General features: G+C 38.7%; 1 protein-coding gene across 8 annotated transcripts in view; it reads left to right on the forward strand.

Moving 5' to 3' along the window:
- The window catches only part of Mob2, a 78703-nt gene that overhangs the window by 23140 nt on the left and 38073 nt on the right, over positions 1-17490 (forward strand). For 3 of the 8 annotated variants that reach the window (XM_049841156.2, XM_049841158.2, XM_049841157.2), the window contains one exon: positions 2537-2593. The exons of 4 other annotated variants lie outside the window; for them this stretch is intronic. In XM_049841156.2, coding sequence (XP_049697113.1) covers positions 2577-2593 — 17 coding nt within the window. In that variant the 5' untranslated portion in view covers positions 2537-2576. Of the gene's footprint in view, positions 1-2536; positions 2594-17087; positions 17455-17490 lie in introns of those variants that run through there. One more of the 8 variants, XM_021343598.3, reaches the window with a different exon arrangement.

Here is a 17490-nt window from a genome sequence, read left to right on the forward strand (position 1 = left end):
GGGAAATTGCTTAAATGTACACTATTCTTGTAATCATTTTATATTTATACGCTGGATGCAGGTCGCCTCCAACAGGTATCTGTGGAGATCTAAGGGGGAGGCCTATGTTCAGCAGTGGACGTCCTATGGCTGAGATGATAATGTAAAAACAATGACAGTAGACCTATAACGTATGATCACGAGGCGTGAGGTTTTAGTAATTCAAAAGTAAAATTATAGGTGAACCCTACTTACCTTATTAGTCGTCAAATCATTGTATAATATAGTTCCTCGCCCAATATTTCAATTGACTGGTATAGTTTATTTGCTACCCAAACGCAGCTGTTAGTTTTTAGTTTTTATAACACCCTTAATTTTGAACTGCCTCGTTGGTCTAGCTGTCGCAAGTGCGGCTGCTGAGCACGAGGTATCGGTATTTGTGGGTTTTTGAAGACTTTCACAAAGCAGCCCGGATCCTGGAAGCTGGTGATTGATACACCCATGCATCGGAGAGCACGTAAATGTCAGTCCTGCGCCTGATCTCTTACCGGTCATGTCGGATTGCCATCCCATCGGGACTTTCGGAGCGATTATTTCCGATAATATTAATATTATCAAAAAATTATATGATTGAAATCCTATTCATCTTTAAAATACATTAACATTAAATACCTATTTAACTACACATCACACGATAGGGATGGAATGAAAAATAAAAATAAAACTGACTTCCAAAAACACTAAAAAGCAATTTATATTTTTTTATTTTATTTTCAGCTTTTTTTGTGTAACGAATAGATCCACATAACTGGAAAGGTCTCATTAATATAGTTATCGGCACGAATCTTGAGCTCTGACCTACATCTGCGCAGAAGTGATTTATTAGCAAAGAACCAATCCCGAGTGACGGCTATGACGCGATGCACTGCGGGCCAATCACCGCTTTAGCCCGCTCCCACGCCTCACTTCATACCACAAAAGGGACCCAATAAATTACTTCTGCGCAGATGTAGGTCAGAGCTCAAGATTCGTGCCGATAACTATACGAATAATATAAGCCCAAACACGAGGTAGTTTTCATTTTCAATTGTCGAGTTCCCTCGACCTTCTCTGGTCTCCATCATCAGGTCAGTTATAAACCTTCACTGTTGCAAAGGTCTCGTCAATACGAATAATGTATGCTTAAACACAAGGTAGTTTACAGCCATGTATTCACTGAGAAACAATTGTTTATAAACATTGTTTCAGAAACAATATCTACGTGTTTCTGAAACAAATAGTTTTGTTTCAGAAACATATAATTTTGTTTCTGTGGACGATGTGGTCGGCAGAGTTTCCGAAACATTGTTGCTGTAAACATCTACGTGATGTTTCAGAAACTGTGTATCTTAAACATTGTTTCCCAGTGAATACATGGCTTAAATATTCAGCTGTCGAGCTCCCTCGACCTTCTCTGGTCTTCATCATCAGTTCAGCTCCAAACCTCCTCCTTTTTGGGAAGTCGGTTAAAAAGGGCAAAGTGTACGTCTTATTCGTGAAAAAACTGTGATCCACAATAAAACAATTAATGTAAATATTTATAAGGTGCCGTTGCCGCGGCAACTTACCACTATAACTCTACAGGCTCGCAGCCTGGCCGTGGAATGACCTCTCAATGTGTCCGCAGTCCGCCGCACTGTTCTAAAGCAATACCAATGTTACGGGTATTTTGATAAGTCAGGGCATTATTAATTATGGCAGGTCTGTATTCATAATGCCCGACTCAATTGGGCAATGTGATTAATCACTTCCCGTTATGAATAATACCCACCTTGTCCTGGCCAAAGTAATAAATTAGGTGAACTCTAGTGTTTTTGTTTAATATATAAATTTTCATGAAAGCTAACAAAAAATAACCTATTGAAAATAGTAGTTAACAATGTAACAACATCACTAGTTACCTACTTTTATTTGGATACAAACTTAACTAGGTATCTGAATCACTGACTTATTACATGGACCACAGGCCGTCGTCGGACATTATTAATAATGGCCGGTCAAAATGATAAATTAATCACTTTGCCCATCGCTCTCAGACATTATGGCCGGTTCTTATTAATAATGTCCAGTTGATCACGTTGCCCGTAACACCAACACTCACCATCGTTTCTATATGGTCTGCACTTTTGTATGTCGCTTGCTGAGTTCCCTGAAACTTCTATTGTTTTGGAAAAAAAAGAGACTATATTTAAAAATATGATCTCTTTGTAATTACCCAGTGAAATATGTTTTGCATTAAAGTAAATAAATTATTGTGACTTTAAAGAATTACAAAAATGTCAGAAGCATGAAATGGAATGTCTTGCGTCAATTAACTGAATCGACAAATGCTTGGTGAAGAGTAGCAGCCATTTTCTTTGCCAGCACATTCGAAATTATAAAACAATCGATTAAACGTTAGGTTACATCACTATAACTATCAGTTATGAACTGCCAGGGTAGTCATCATAACGCAAAAGCAGTATATTGTAATATGTGAACAGTCGTATGAACTGATGGTGCTTGTTTATTGTTGCAGGTGAGTGCGGCCCCGCGGGCGCCACGTGCATGACTCTATCATGCTGGACTGCCTCTGGTAAGTCCTGTGCTGTCCGCGTCTCACTTGACCCTGACTTGTTTTCCTTTCTCATTAACACTTTGTTCATGATCTTCAAAAAGTTCATGTGCAATCCAGTTGACTGGCGAAGTACTTATAAACAAGTAATAATGTCCCACAGGACCTAAAATACATATTTAAAAAGCGAGAGTATTAGATAGTTCGGGAATAACTCCTTCAATAACTCAGTATTTTTTCATGAGTAAACAAAAATATCAATCGGCGAAATTAATCGTTACTTTTTTTAAACAAACAGTCTGTTATTATATTAAGAGCGTGTACGTCAACCGCGCGCCATTTGGCCTAAAATGGTACTTTTCAAACCACTGTTTCTCAGTAACTACTTATCCTATAACTATGTTATTTTATAATAACGCAAGGTAATTTCACTGTCTATATAGTTAATTGAACATAAATTTCAATTTGTGTAGTTTAAATACTTAAAACCCCTATAACGTAACAGATGTTTTATAAAATTCCCGTTCAGCGTCTATTTCGAAGCTTAAATTCATGTGAAAACAGTGGCAAATCTAATCATATTTATTTTTTTACTCATAGACGAAATCCCCATGCCTATAGTTAGTTGAAAACATTTTTTGATTTAGGTCTCTATCTTTCAGAAAAAAATATTTTAACAATGTGAAAAATTGTGAATTTCAAATGCTTTTTTTACCTATCTATCTTACTTAATTTAATATAACAATTATTTACTATAGTAATATAACTCTTTCTTTAAAACATAAACTTTATATTATAATTTAATATCTCGTTTTTATTTTTTTATAAATTATTTAAAAACTACTATAAAACGCTGCACGCGAGTCAACTCAAACCAGACCGCCGCAAGGCTTCACAGAGAGAGGACGTGTCGCTCCGTCACATCGCTTAGGGTGAATAACCTCTGCCGTGGATACCGAGAATAGAGTACATTTCAAGCGCGACCAACAAATCTTGATACATTACTATTTTATTCAAAGCTCAATTTTGAAGCATATTTTTTTTATCGATTGAGTTGAAATTTTGTTTGAATGTTCAGTTTTAATGACAATGTATGATTCTATATCCAATATGGCGGTATACCATAGATGGAGAAAAAAATGTTTTTAATGCATTCCTACGATATGGGTATCAAATGAAAGGGCTTGCTATGAATAACTCGAAAAAAAATGTGTCGCGAGTCTAAATCTAATATGGCGGACTCCTTAGGCTAGAAATCACTTATTGCAGATGTCTGTTACCAATCGAGCTATATTTTTTTTTTTTTCATTTTGGATGTACCCAAATTTTGACTTTTGATCTCGAATAACTTTTGAAGCATATAGGATAGATAACTTAAAACTTTATTTGCAATGGTAAACCCAAGCTCTTCACCAATATTTGGCTTTCCGGCAATTGTTGTTATTTGACCACAATTTTTCGGTCTGGATGGACTGGACCATTCATATAAACAATCAATTTTTCAAATCGGTCCAGGCGTCTTTGAGAAATCGAGAACAATCAAATTGAGAACAATCACAAAACAATCTAATTGAAACCTCCTCCTTTCTTTTTTTGAAATCGGTTAAAATACAGAAACTCTTAACATTGTCATTAATCATCAGTCGACTATTTAGTACTGTTGAAAATTGTATGTAATATACAGAAAGTCCTCCAAGGTTTTCATAGGTGCCCGATTTTTTTGCAAAAGACTGTAAGTATTAACGACTTATTTTCATGCTTTTATATTTTAGACATCCATAGACTTACACTATTTTCCCGCTATTAACTGTTTACTAAATAATATATTTTTTGTTCTACCAATTTCACTCGAAAGGATCAAAATGGTTTGTGTGACTATACGTGAAGTATGATAGGCACGCACACAGCCGCGACGCTAGTCTGCGCGGTTTTTTGCGTTGAATTACCTAAAGTTGACATCGCGCGCCGAGCGTACACGCTCTTAACACGCAGTCTGTTAGACTCATGATTACCATAGTTGCGAAAAGGATCGGATGATGATGCGAAGATGATGATGGCTACCCTCATAGCAAGTTATTTATTCGCTTGTATTATGAGTAACTACTGGGGTGGCGCGGCTGTCCGATGCCCGGGCCATGAGACAATTTCGACTGTATTGTGTTGAGGTGCATTTACTAATCCTTGAAAACTTGTGGGCATATCAATCCGATATGGCTGAAAATTCTGATTTTGGTTTTCAGGCCAACAATCGTAAATACCAACTTCACTACAACCAATGTACAGAACCGATTTTAATTCATTAGTGCGCCCGATGCGAGAGTCTTGATTATGGCCAAGGAAAAAATGCGCTAACGAAGCGAACGTATATTTTTCTCGGTTCAAAATCTGAAAAAGAAGTCGGGAATTGAAAAGGGTCGAGCGAAGCGACTGGAAATTGTGTTTATTTGAAGACTGAAAAAGTAATTGGAGGTAATCGAAAAAGCGCGAGGGGAGCTAGATGCGTCTCTAGCTGATGTAGCGCCCGTGTGCATTCATTACGCAAGCGACTCCTAAGTATTGAAAGAACGTTTGTGATACCTACATATCTAGAAGGGGTCCACCCTTTATATATTGCTTTGAATTGCATTCTAGGAGTAGGGCAAACAAGACTACGTGGAGTCGGTTTTGCAGCGTTTCGTTTTCGTCACTAAATTCAATTTTTAATACAATTTTTTCTTTCAATTGAATGTTATAAATAGCAATATGCTTAATTAAATGAATACAAATTAAATACTATATACAGGGTGTTTGGCAGAACGTTGAACATACGAAAATGGTGGATAGGTGGGGTCATCTGCTACTTACTTAGCCCTAATTTATTTGGCCCTGGCCCACTGGATATTTTTAAATTTTTTTTTCTTTCTTCTTGTTTCTCAACTTTAAAGTGTAATAATTGCAATTGCAGGGCAATATTGCCTGCTTTACCCATTTTTAATAAAAATTACACTTTAAAGTTAAGAAATTGGTGAAACAAGAAGAAAGAAAAAAAAAACATTTAAAAATATCCAGTGGGCCAGAGCCAAATAAAATAGGGCTGAGTAAGTAGCAGATGACCCCACCTATCCACCATTTTCGTATGTTCAACGTTCTGCCAAACACCCTGTATATTATATACTATCTTCATAGTACGCCAACTAAGATTGTACCAAATAATAGTTTCTCAAAATAAACATTATGCTAAGCTAACCCTGCGGAACTTTTATGCCAAAAGCAATTATGCGAAATAAAATTCTGTCATTCGGTGAAACAATAATTATACTAAATATTTTAATGCCTTAAAAACATTCGTTGAAAGAAAATTATGCCAAGTGTGTTATCTATACTTAAAATAAATCTGTAGAGAGGTCAATTCTGTACATTGAATATATTACCAAAATAACTATCAGGGGGAGATTAGTGATCGATACTGATGCCAAAAATCCAATAAGTAAAATTTTTGTCTGTCTGTCTATCTGTATGTTCGTTATAGAAACAAAAACGACTCGACGGATTTTAATGAAACTTAGTACAATTATTCTTCATACTCCTGGGCAGGTTATAGGATATTTTTCATCACGCTAAGATCAATAGGAGCAGAGCAGTGAAGGAAAATGTTGGGAAAACTGGAGAAGTTTCTCTATTTTTTCTCTACATAGAAACCATGTATGACGGAAATGTTCTCCTTAAAATATAATAAAAAATATCTCACGACAGCATATGTCTATCTTCTATGGTTGATTCACAATAACACATGTAAGTCTCGATAGCTTAGCCGTTCGGAGCTTTCTGATTATATTTGTCTACTCTTACGTTCATAGCACTCTCACTTATTGATTTCTGACACTTACGCGAATATTAGACATTTAAATAAAACTACTTTTACGGATTTTATCGCGGTTATATTATATTATTTAATCCCGACGTTTCGGATCCTTTACAGCATCCATGGTCACGGGCAGACTAAGGTGTTGGTCGTCTTGATATATTAGTTACAAACAGCTACCCTACATTTTGTTAATTATTATTGACAATCCGATTCACGCAAAACGAGCTAACTGTATCCTTAGGTCGAGCAGTTGTAGGCTTGGATTTTGATTTAATAGTTTCTATGATGGGATTCCAAGCAGGTGGTATGACCCAGCCATCTTCTCTATTGAAATTTGGATGTTTTTTAATTTCAATAGCCTCGCGAATCATCCTAGGTAGGAATCGGTTTTCTTTTGCAAGGACTTGTGGTTTATCAAATCTGATGTAATGCTGGGCCTTGTCTAGTGTGTGTTCACAAACTGCTGACTGTCTGGAACGGCGGTGTTTGACATCGGCGATGTGTTCTTTTACGCGGGTCCCTATGCTTCTTTTAGTTTGGCCTATGTAAGAGAGACCACAATCACATTCAAGCTTGTATACACCCGCATCTTGTAGAGGTATGTGACACTTGACAGGTGGTAAGAATTGACTAATCTTCTTCAGCGGCTTGAAGTAGGTTTTGATTGAAGCTCGCTTCAAGATGTAGCCAATCTTGTCTGTGACTCCTCTTATGTATGGAAGAACAGCAGGTAGACGCTCAACTGTGGCTGGTTTCACGCGGGTTCTGCGACGAGGGCGCGGTACTCGGAGCTTGTTGTCGTGCAGTACTTGCTTAACATGTTGAAGCTCAGCACCCAGGTGTTGTTCATCAGATTTGATAAACCACAAGTCCTTGCAAAAGAAAACCGATTCCTACCTAGGATGATTCGCGAGGCTATTGAAATTAAAAAACATCCAAATTTCAATAGAGAAGATGGCTGGGTCATACCACCTGCTTGGAATCCCATCATAGAAACTATTAAATCAAAATCCAAGCCTACAACTGCTCGACCTAAGGATACAGTTAGCTCGTTTTGCGTGAATCAGATTGTCAATAATAATTAACAAAATGTAGGGTAGCTGTTTGTAACTAATATATCAAGACGACCAACACCTTAGTCTGCCCGTGACCATGGATGCTGTAAAGGATCCGAAACGTCGGGATTAAATAATATAATATAACCGCGATAAAATCCGTAAAAGTAGTTTTATTTAAAAGCACTCTCACTTATCCCTAATGTAAAAAAGTTAACATTATTACCTATTCAATAAAAAAAGAATCATATAAATCGGTAACGAAATACCAAAGTTATACATGAAATACCATAAAAAGCCATTGCGCGTGAATACTGAATCATGCTATAAGGATTATTTTTGTGTAACGACGCGACTGCGCGATCTTCATACATTCGGCTGTTGATGCCAATAGACGTTCAGAGTTTTCGACCTTATTGACAATAATTGATTTGATGACTTTAAGTCTTTAAATATTTTTTTAATATTTCTTTTGTCGTTATTTTATAAAATATCTAAGTATTAGTTATTTTGGTATTGTTTAAATATTCGTTCAAATTACAAATTATTAATAGTTTACATTTTATTTCTTTCTATGTGAAGTAGTAGTAGGTTTGCATAAATTTAGATAATTTGATGGGCTGGTGTTTACTTTTTCTTCCTCTCTTTGCACAAAGTCCGAATCTAACGCGGACGAAGTCGCTGGCAGAAGCTAGTGCCAAATGAAATTCGGAGTATTAAAATTCTGCCAGATAGAAGGAACCCGACTAGAACTACTTGAGCAGGTACATAGGGAACCCCGGAGTATTTTTATTTTTGGTCAATTTCAAAAAGGAGGTCAATCAACTACTTTAGTGCAGTTTTGATTTGTACAAATCGTCATCAGCCCTTAATGCCACATTAGCTAACGTTTTTCAGGTTAGAATTTTAAAGTATACTAAAACCGAGTCCAGTACAGTGTATGCCACGGTCAAATTTGTCCGTATTGACCTATACTATCACCTCTTGAAAGGATGCGGTCTACTTACCAGTAACCCTGTATACAAATGTTCTTCAAATTACACATGAAAATCACGAGAAATCACAAATTCCTTTGTAAATCCTCCTTCCAATCGTGTTATCAGTCAAAAGAATGTCATACATGTAGTTTTTAAGCCAAGTAAAATTGGGAACAGGGCAGGAGAAAGAAGAAGAAGAATGTGTTTCTCAATACACTCCCTCGAAAACACACTCTTATCGCACTGTTTAGAGGCATGCAATAGACAATTTTCCACCCTAGTGCAGGAAAAGGGTCCCCATAATGTTATTACATTTATTCTATCAGGCCGAACTTATTTTTTTGGAGTCAGTTTACTTAAACAGGATAGCAAGATGTAAAAATTTTGATTATCATTTTATATTAAAACACTGGTATAATTTTGATGATCATTTACTACTTTTGGGATAACAATGATTTATTTGGACTCATTTTGCTTAAATAGGATAGCAGAATTTAAAAACTTTGGTTATAATCTTACTTTAAAATGGTGGTTTAATTTTGGTGATCATTTACTATTTTTGGCTTACGAATGATTTATTTTGGAGTAATTTCAAAACTTTGGTGATAGTTTTACATTAAAATGCGAGTTTCATTTTGGTGATCATTTACTATTTTTGTCTACTATTTGTTACTATATCTGGTGATCAGTTAAACATAAACCAAATAAAATTCGCTGTCCCATCCTGTGATGGTTTACGAATAAAACGAACTATTATTATTTGGTTACTTTCAATATTTTTTTAATGATTGCATTAGCTAAAGACACATTACCTGACTAGCAACATAATTAAGTTAAGGAATGCATTAGCAGTAATTATATTATTCACCTATATAAAAAAAATGGTGAGCTTTGTGTAACTGGGCCTAAGTCTAATTTTGATTACATTAATTTGATTTTGCCCTTACGTTTGTTTATTTTTTAACACGCAATCTTAATTTGAATAACTTGCAGGTCTCCAAATAGGGTGAAATTTTGCACACGCTCAGAGTTCTGATGATAATACATGATCAGACGTATTTATAGCTTTGACAAGGGAGGGGTCCATTAGGTAACAAAACAGTTTTAGCTCCTTTTGCTAGTAAGGAACGCAAAAACTATATAATTAAAGACCTCAAAACGAAAATGTAGCCCAAACTTACATAACTTTTTGTTGGGGGGACATGGGTTTTAAATACACGATTGCAGCGAGCGCGACTTTTTTAAATTAAGTAAAGGAGATTGGGCAAGAATGTATGAAGTTTGGTCCAAATGTCCACCACGAACGAGACCTATATAATGTTCTATATTTAACAGGCTATCTAGCCATATAGGTCTCGTTCGTGGTGGACATTTGGACCGGAATCGCCCATTGTCCTTTACCTAACTTTCTGTTGGTTGGTAAGTGCAAAAACAAGGGCACGTAGGTTCTGAATGCGCGAGTGAAGCGAGCACGACTTTCCATATTTTATATCTCATGACGAAAACGAGGTTTGAAAAAAAAAAAAACGCTGTTTTCGGGGATCCCGACCCCCTGGACCCTCTCCCTTATATACGTCTATGCATGACTAGCTAAAAAAACGTCATTACAAATCCAACATGGCGGACTGGCTATTTGAAATCCACCCCGGTATCAAATGAAAAGGTTTGCTGTCAGGAATACGAAAAAGTAAAAAAAAACTAAAAACACGCTTTTAAAAAATTACAAAATAAAATTGTGTTTTAATCACTAAACATATTAAGTACTTATTCACGGTTTTTAATTTTTTCCTTAATATGTTGAGGTTTAAGGTCTGCTAGAAGTACCTACCTTGTTAGATTGGGAAGTTCGCCGTACCCGCTTTGCTCGAGAATTGGCTGGGGCACTTCCTTGCCCTTAGATAGTTTGATACTCAAAAAAGATAAAAACACGTAACTTGGTGAATGTTGTAATGTTTGTACTCGACCAATGCCACTATGGCAGCGCAACTGTTTCACGGTAGCTGATGCAATCCCCACTCCGCTAGATTGCGTTACACTGTGTTGCTACAGTAAGATGCAGACCTTGGAAATCGGCTCATCGACTCGTTTAAAACTGCCGTTTATATAATTACTTATAAGAGTATTCTTCAGTCTTCAATAACAGAGATAGGTACATGTGACGAATTAATGTGTTATTTTATTACCTAATCGATTATATTAGATGCATAGATCAGGAATATTTAAAGTGGCTACTCTTTATCTTTGTGACAGCGTGTAACAAAATGTTACATACATACAAGTATAACTTGGAGGATTGTTTGTGAAGGCTAGGCTAACCGACGGACGAGCATGGGGAGTGTGGCGTGCCGCGAGAACAGTCGCCGTCGTCACAGTAGCAGTGTTCGCTCTGCCTCCATCCAATATCACAACATTGCAGTTCGCTGTTTGCGCGGCAGGGATCATGAACTCCACTCAATTAGAGTTTGCTTTATCCTTAAGGATAACAAACAAGTCCCATACTTATCTACTTCCTGGTAATCAGTAGAAACTGAAAATACTCGTTGTTTTGCTGACTTGAATGCCCTTCGACTAGAACGACTACCATTGTATAGAGTTCCAGTGATCCGTTACTAGGCGAGACTTTTGCATGTAATAGTTACGTTGAAATTTTTGATATTATAAATATTATACGTTGTAAACCTATTATCCATTGTTGCATGGATAGAATAACTTCAACACCATCTAGTTGTCTACTTACCTATTATCTCTATATAATATTATAAAGAGGAAAACTTTGTTTGTTTGTTTGGTTGTAATGAATAGGTTCAAAAACTACTGGACCGTTTTTAAAAATTCTTTCACCATTCGAAAGCTACATTATCCACGAGTAACATAGGCTATATTTTATCCCGGTACGGGCAGTAGTTAGCACGGGACTCGGGTAAAACCGCGGTAAAACGGCTAGTTACATATAAAGAGTGGGCTATACTTTCTTGCGCTTGGAAGATCTTGATTTAAAAAAAAAACACCATCGTCTTCCGAGCCTTTTCCAAACTATGTTAGAGGTGGCTTCCAGTTTCACCGGATGCAGCTAAGTACCAGTGTTTTATAAGGAGGGACTATCTTTCTGACCTCCTCAACCCTTGGTAAGTACAACTTGGCAGACTTACTGGCTTCTCACTACCCGCATTGACTGCTAAAGAGGTTAAATGGCAGACAGAACAATGTACTTCTCTTATTTTAATGTGAAAATAAGACCTGAACGCTTTCAACCCTGATTGGTGGGAACAATTCAAAGATCGATAGGTGTGGAGACACAATGGGGAGGCCTTCGCCCAGCAGTGGTACAGTTCGGGCTTAGAAAAAAATAATGTGGGAAATCATCAAATGAACCCGTTATAGGTGCATGGGTGCAGCGTGAGGGAGTGTTTTCTCCTCCTTCGCTGACTGCTTCGCAGAGGGAGGCGACGGCATCCACTCTCGTTCCGGATCATGGCTTGAACCAGGGTCGGGCGCCAGAGGTCGCCGACGCCTATTGCCGCCACGAGCTGCTTACTCCCGGGCAGGGCACAGCTCCGCCGTATGCTCCACCGTATCCTCCGGTATAGTGGGGACTTACCGCCACTCTTGCGGCGTGCCCTTGGCTGGACGCTCTCCGTAAAACTTGTTTAAACAGCTCAATCAAAGTCAGTTTTTTCAACAAACGAGAACTGAATATACATATATCAATATATCTCACGCATTATCGCTATTGACAGAGTGAGATGGTTTATAAAAGTAGGCTCGGGGCCAACGACATTGTTCTTGGTTTGCAATTGTCAGAAATTGTTAACGCGTTGTCCTGCGTCAGCGACGAACTCGACGCGAAGCGACGCTGCGAACGCGACGAACGCGATCAACTCAACGGCATTCCCTACATGCGGCCTATGTGACAGTCTGCGGCGAGACGCGACGTAAAGCTTGGGTTTCCTAGGAAAGCGGTGCCGTCACATAGCGGCCGTAATACTGCGGTGAATGACGTCGCGAGAACGTTGTCTATGTAAACAAAATGGGGCGGTTTCCTAGAGAGCGGTAACTGACACCGTAACTTCAAAAAGCGGTGCCGCTATTTGCATGACGGCCGTCTTGACGGTGTCAGAGAGTTTGGTGAACGTTTTATTGAAAGCGGTGAAGCTTTTTTAATACGTATTTGTGTTTTTTTTTCGGAACAACGTCAAAAATGAGTTCCAACTCTTGGAGCAGCGAGGACGACGAAATTTTAATAGATTTCGTTCGTTACTACGAAGCAATATATAATATAAAAAGTAAAGATTATAGAAAAAGTCAACTAAAACAGAACCGGTGTCGTGAAATTTCAGAAATATTAAATAAAACAGGTCAGTAAGTATAATACAACTAACAAAAAGTTTATGACGGTGTGTTAAAACGGCCGTGGAACTTTCCACATGTCAACACCGTAAAGACGACCGTCTATTTGCTTCCGTAATATTACGGCCGCTATATGACGGCACCGCTTTCCTAGGAAACCAAAGCTTAACGCGCACTTGTTTTGAGGGCGACCAGATGCGACACCACGAACTATTCAGAAGCGTTGATCGCCGCAGTGCGTGAATAAAGATTTTTGTGGGACAAAAAACATAAGCTTTATAGAAATCGTTTATTAGTACAAAAAACTTGAAAGAATGTTGCCGTCAGTACTTTAAATATGATTTTTCAAGCAAAAATGTACTGTACTTCCCCATGATTTGAGAAGTAATGACCAATATCACGTAGGACATTTGTCGCGTATAGCATCGCGTCGCATTACGTCGCGTCGTGTTGCGTCGCGTCGCGTCGCGTTCGTCGCTCACGCAGGACACCGCGTGAGCGACGAACGCGACGACGCGATGCTATACGCGACAGATGTCCTACGTGATTTTGGTCATTACTTCTCAAATCATGGAGAAGTTGTGTTACAATTTTGCTTGAAAGTTCATATTTAAAGTACAGACAGCAACAATCTTCCAACTTGTTTGTACAAATAAACGATTTCTTTAATATTTATGTTTTTTTTTGTCCCACAACAATCAACGCTTCTGAATAGTTCGCGGTGTCGCGTCTGGTCGCCCTCAAAACAAGTACGCGTTACGTCGCGTCTCGCCGCAGACTGTCACATAGGCCGCATGTAGGGAATTCCTTTGAGTTGATCGCGTTCGTCGCGTTCGCAGCGTCGCGTCGCGTCGCGTTCGTCGCTCACGCAGGACACCGCGTTACGCAGGACACCTCGTAAGGCACGTTCATCCCTACTAATATTATAAATGCGAAAGTAACTCTAACTGTCTCTAACCGGTGAATATGCTTGCCCGGTTTGGGGTCGCTCCACGCACACAAAGGGGGTGGATGTAGCTCTTAATGAGACGTGTAGAATAATAACAGGCTGTCTCAAACCGACACCGGTTCAAATGCTATATCCACTCGCCGGAATTGCACCCCCAGCGGTACGTAGGAACGTGGCTGCCTCCCTGGAAACAATGCGCCAAGAAACGGACCAACGTCATCCGCTTCATGGCGCTAGACCACCGCGCAGCCGACTAAAAAGCAGGAACAGTTTCCTCGCCAGTGTAGCCCCAGTTAAAGATGCTCCTAAGACCCGCATCGAACAATGGAAAGAACTTGCTCTGCCTGACTTCCTTCCACCCGTGGAACGGCTTCCACCAGGTTACGACCAACCGTGGCCTGTATGGAAGTCTCTTAACAGGCTACGTGCACAGGTAGGCAGGTGCAGGGAAAACCTATGTAGGGTCATTTCGCCTGTTCGCGTCCATCGCCCAGTTCGCGTCCATTTTGCCGATCTCCTTTTAGAAAACTTCGAAAACAAGATAATTAACACACCAATCAAACGAAAGATCATTACCGCTAATACGTTAATGTATAAGAGGCACGCACAGATAGACAAAAGTTCTGTGCGTCCAACCAATCCTTTTAGAAAAAATAATTAGTCTAGGCTCTTCAACAAGAAAGCGCAAACACGCTGAATTTTAGATAAAAATTTGTGTGCAGCGGTGTGTTTGATGGTAAGTTTTATATTGTTTTATGTGAATTTCAGGATAGATAGCTATTTCTACAGTTTAATGATGAATAAAGGTATAATGTTTTTTTATGAATTTGGTAATGTTTTTTTTTATATTTAACGAATAAAATAAGGTGGACGCGAATTACTACATCGAATTTTACAAAACTTCCACTTTGCGTCCACAATGGACGCGAACTAAAACTATCCTCTATAATAATAAACCAAATTGCGTCCACTGTTTTCGTTAAATACTTGTTTATAAAAAATAATTAAAACATAGGTACTGTTTAATATATTAAGATTAAACAGTACATTTTTTTATTATTTTAAATAAAAATCAACATTATCATCATTTAAAATTCACTTTAAAAAATAAAAATAATTATTCTCAACATTGGTTTAAGTAACTTAAAATTAGGCAATTAATTTTGCAACTTGAAAAATAAACAGTAATCAGTTCTGTTCATTTTACCCTAAAATCACAGGGAAAATCACATTAAATTATATTTAAATTATAATTAAAACCACGTATATATCTTAATAAAAAAATGTACTGTTTAATCTTAATATATTAAGTAATTTCATTTAAGATAAGTTCTTCGGATACAGGAAAAAAGAAGGAAAAGATAACATACACAGAAGAAGATTTAAAGAAAGCATTAAATGATATTCGAGAGAAGAATAAATCGATAAAAAAAATATGCAAAGAATATGCTACCTTGTCTGATAATTTATTGACTCAACAATTCTTTTAGTTGTATGTTTAGACAAAATTGTTATATTGTTTTGTTAATTTAATATGGCCAAAAACTTACTATAATCAATCAACGCGGGTCTTTCCCCGTGATTTTAGGGTTAAATTAACAGAACTGATTACTGTTTATTTTTCAAGTTGCAAAATTAATTGCCTAATTTTAAGTTACTTAAACCAATAAAATTGATCAAATACAATCTTTCTTTATTAATTCTTAAAAAATTCACCCCTATATTCCTTTTCTAAGCTACTGGACGCGAACTGGACCATGGGTGGACGCGATTTGGATTTTGTGGACGCAAACTGGGTAAAACGCCTAATTCTGAGGTTTACCTATTTAAATAAAAAAAACGAAAGATATTTCTAATACAACTGAAAGTTAAACTTAAAATAGAGTATATAATGAATACATTACACAAATTTGTCATAGAAATGAGTGCTGGGGCATTTTTATTATCGCCGTCAAACTTGCCAACTGCACTAAATGGACGCGAACAGGCGAAATGACCCTAAGTGGGGCTACGCTGACGACAACAGCTGCGGGTGTGGTGCCATACCACAAACCATGCGGCACCTTCTATGCTGCCCACTATGCCCCGACACCTGCATAGTGGAGGACCTTTATAACGCTACTGACAATGCCGTATGCGTAGCGAAATATTGGGCCTCCAAAATTTAAGTTGCCATCGACTCGCCAAGAAGAAGACTGTCTGTTTGTGACGCTTTCACGTCGAAACCACTGAACAGATTTTAATAAAATGTACCTACAGAGATCGAGTTGACCTTGAGAAAGAACGTAGGATAGTTTTAACCCGGAATTTTGAAGAATTCTTTTGGAAACGCGATGTAACCGAACTCTACGCGGGCGGAAGCTAGTATTAAATAATTCTATTTACTATTGAGCATGCCTTGTTCGTCTAGCATGCGGCCGCTAGACGACTGCTGTGCACGTGGTCTCCATTGGAATGGTAAGTACCAACATAGTGCATTTTATTTTCAAGCCAATCTGGTTTATGTTAAAAGAACTAATGAAAGCTGTAGAGGTAGGTATACACTACTTTACGGCTAATTGTAAAACTTCTTTATCGATGTTTTGGAAATATACATACCTCCGTCCTTGAGATCAATCAAAACAATAAGCAGCGTATGCACAGCTTGCAGGTCACTGCGGCACTCTCACGACACAGACGCCACAAGGCGGACAGACTGCCGCGATGCTAAAGTATGCCATACTTAGGTATGCATTCAATACGTTTGTATGTTATCAATCTATTATTATACATATACATTTGTGGCACGTTCGTCCGTGATTCATGGCTAATGTAGAACGGATTACACAAATAAATAATGACAAGTCTAGTTTGTTTGCAAAACAGCATTGATTCGAGTGAGTAGGTGAGAGCGTCGAGTCGACGTTAATGATTGACGCCGCCCGGCGCCTCCCTGCCCCGGACACTCGCTCTCGGCCCGCCTCGCCCACGCGCCATCAGCTGATCGCGCCCTTCTGCCCATACACTGCTTCCTTTTTACTTAGTCGATGTCATATTTTATTTTCGATGTACGTCAAAGCACTCATACTTAATCTAACGTTTAGACTTGGCTCAAATCAAGTTTTATTCTGTTATGTTGAAGGTGGGTTTGAACCAGGTTAGCGTGAGTCAAAAAATCTTAAGATACATTTTCCAATTCTAGCAGCAGAATTATTTCCTAGATAGGTACTCCTTGGCTTGAATTGCTCATTACCCATTACATACCAAGTTTATCGAGTATTGCAGTCTACCATAAAATTGAATAAACACTTGCTGTAAAGAGAGTAAAACAACAATCAATAGAACGCTGTTTCAAAGTCATGTCAGACAGATTGGGAGTGGGGTCAGACGGTGGGGTGGGCGGAGGGGGGCGGTCGAGTCGGCAGTTGGCACAGTCCCGCGCAGACCGCCTGCCCGCTCACATGTGTAGCGATGCTCGGTGGAGCGGACACGCTCTCAGCTGTTGTTTGTCGCGCTCGCGCGCCCGGCTAGTGCAGTGCGGAGAGGGCCCGCACGCGCTGCGAGTGCCCATGTGCTTGTGACTGTGGCTTGATGCTGCGCTCCGTGACCACGGGCAGCATGGTAGGCCTGCCGCCGCCGCCGCACGCGCGCCTCTCACTCTTCGACTCGTGCCACCGTAAGATAAGGCTCATCGGCGGCGGACCTGTCGCCTTTCTAGGAGGCCTTGTTGCGTGAGTTACTGCTTTTAGTTGAACGCTGATAGGTAC

Source organism: Helicoverpa armigera, chromosome 10 (genome assembly GCF_030705265.1).
Source record: "Helicoverpa armigera isolate CAAS_96S chromosome 10, ASM3070526v1, whole genome shotgun sequence".
NCBI classification, from domain to species: Eukaryota; Metazoa; Arthropoda; class Insecta; order Lepidoptera; family Noctuidae; genus Helicoverpa; species Helicoverpa armigera.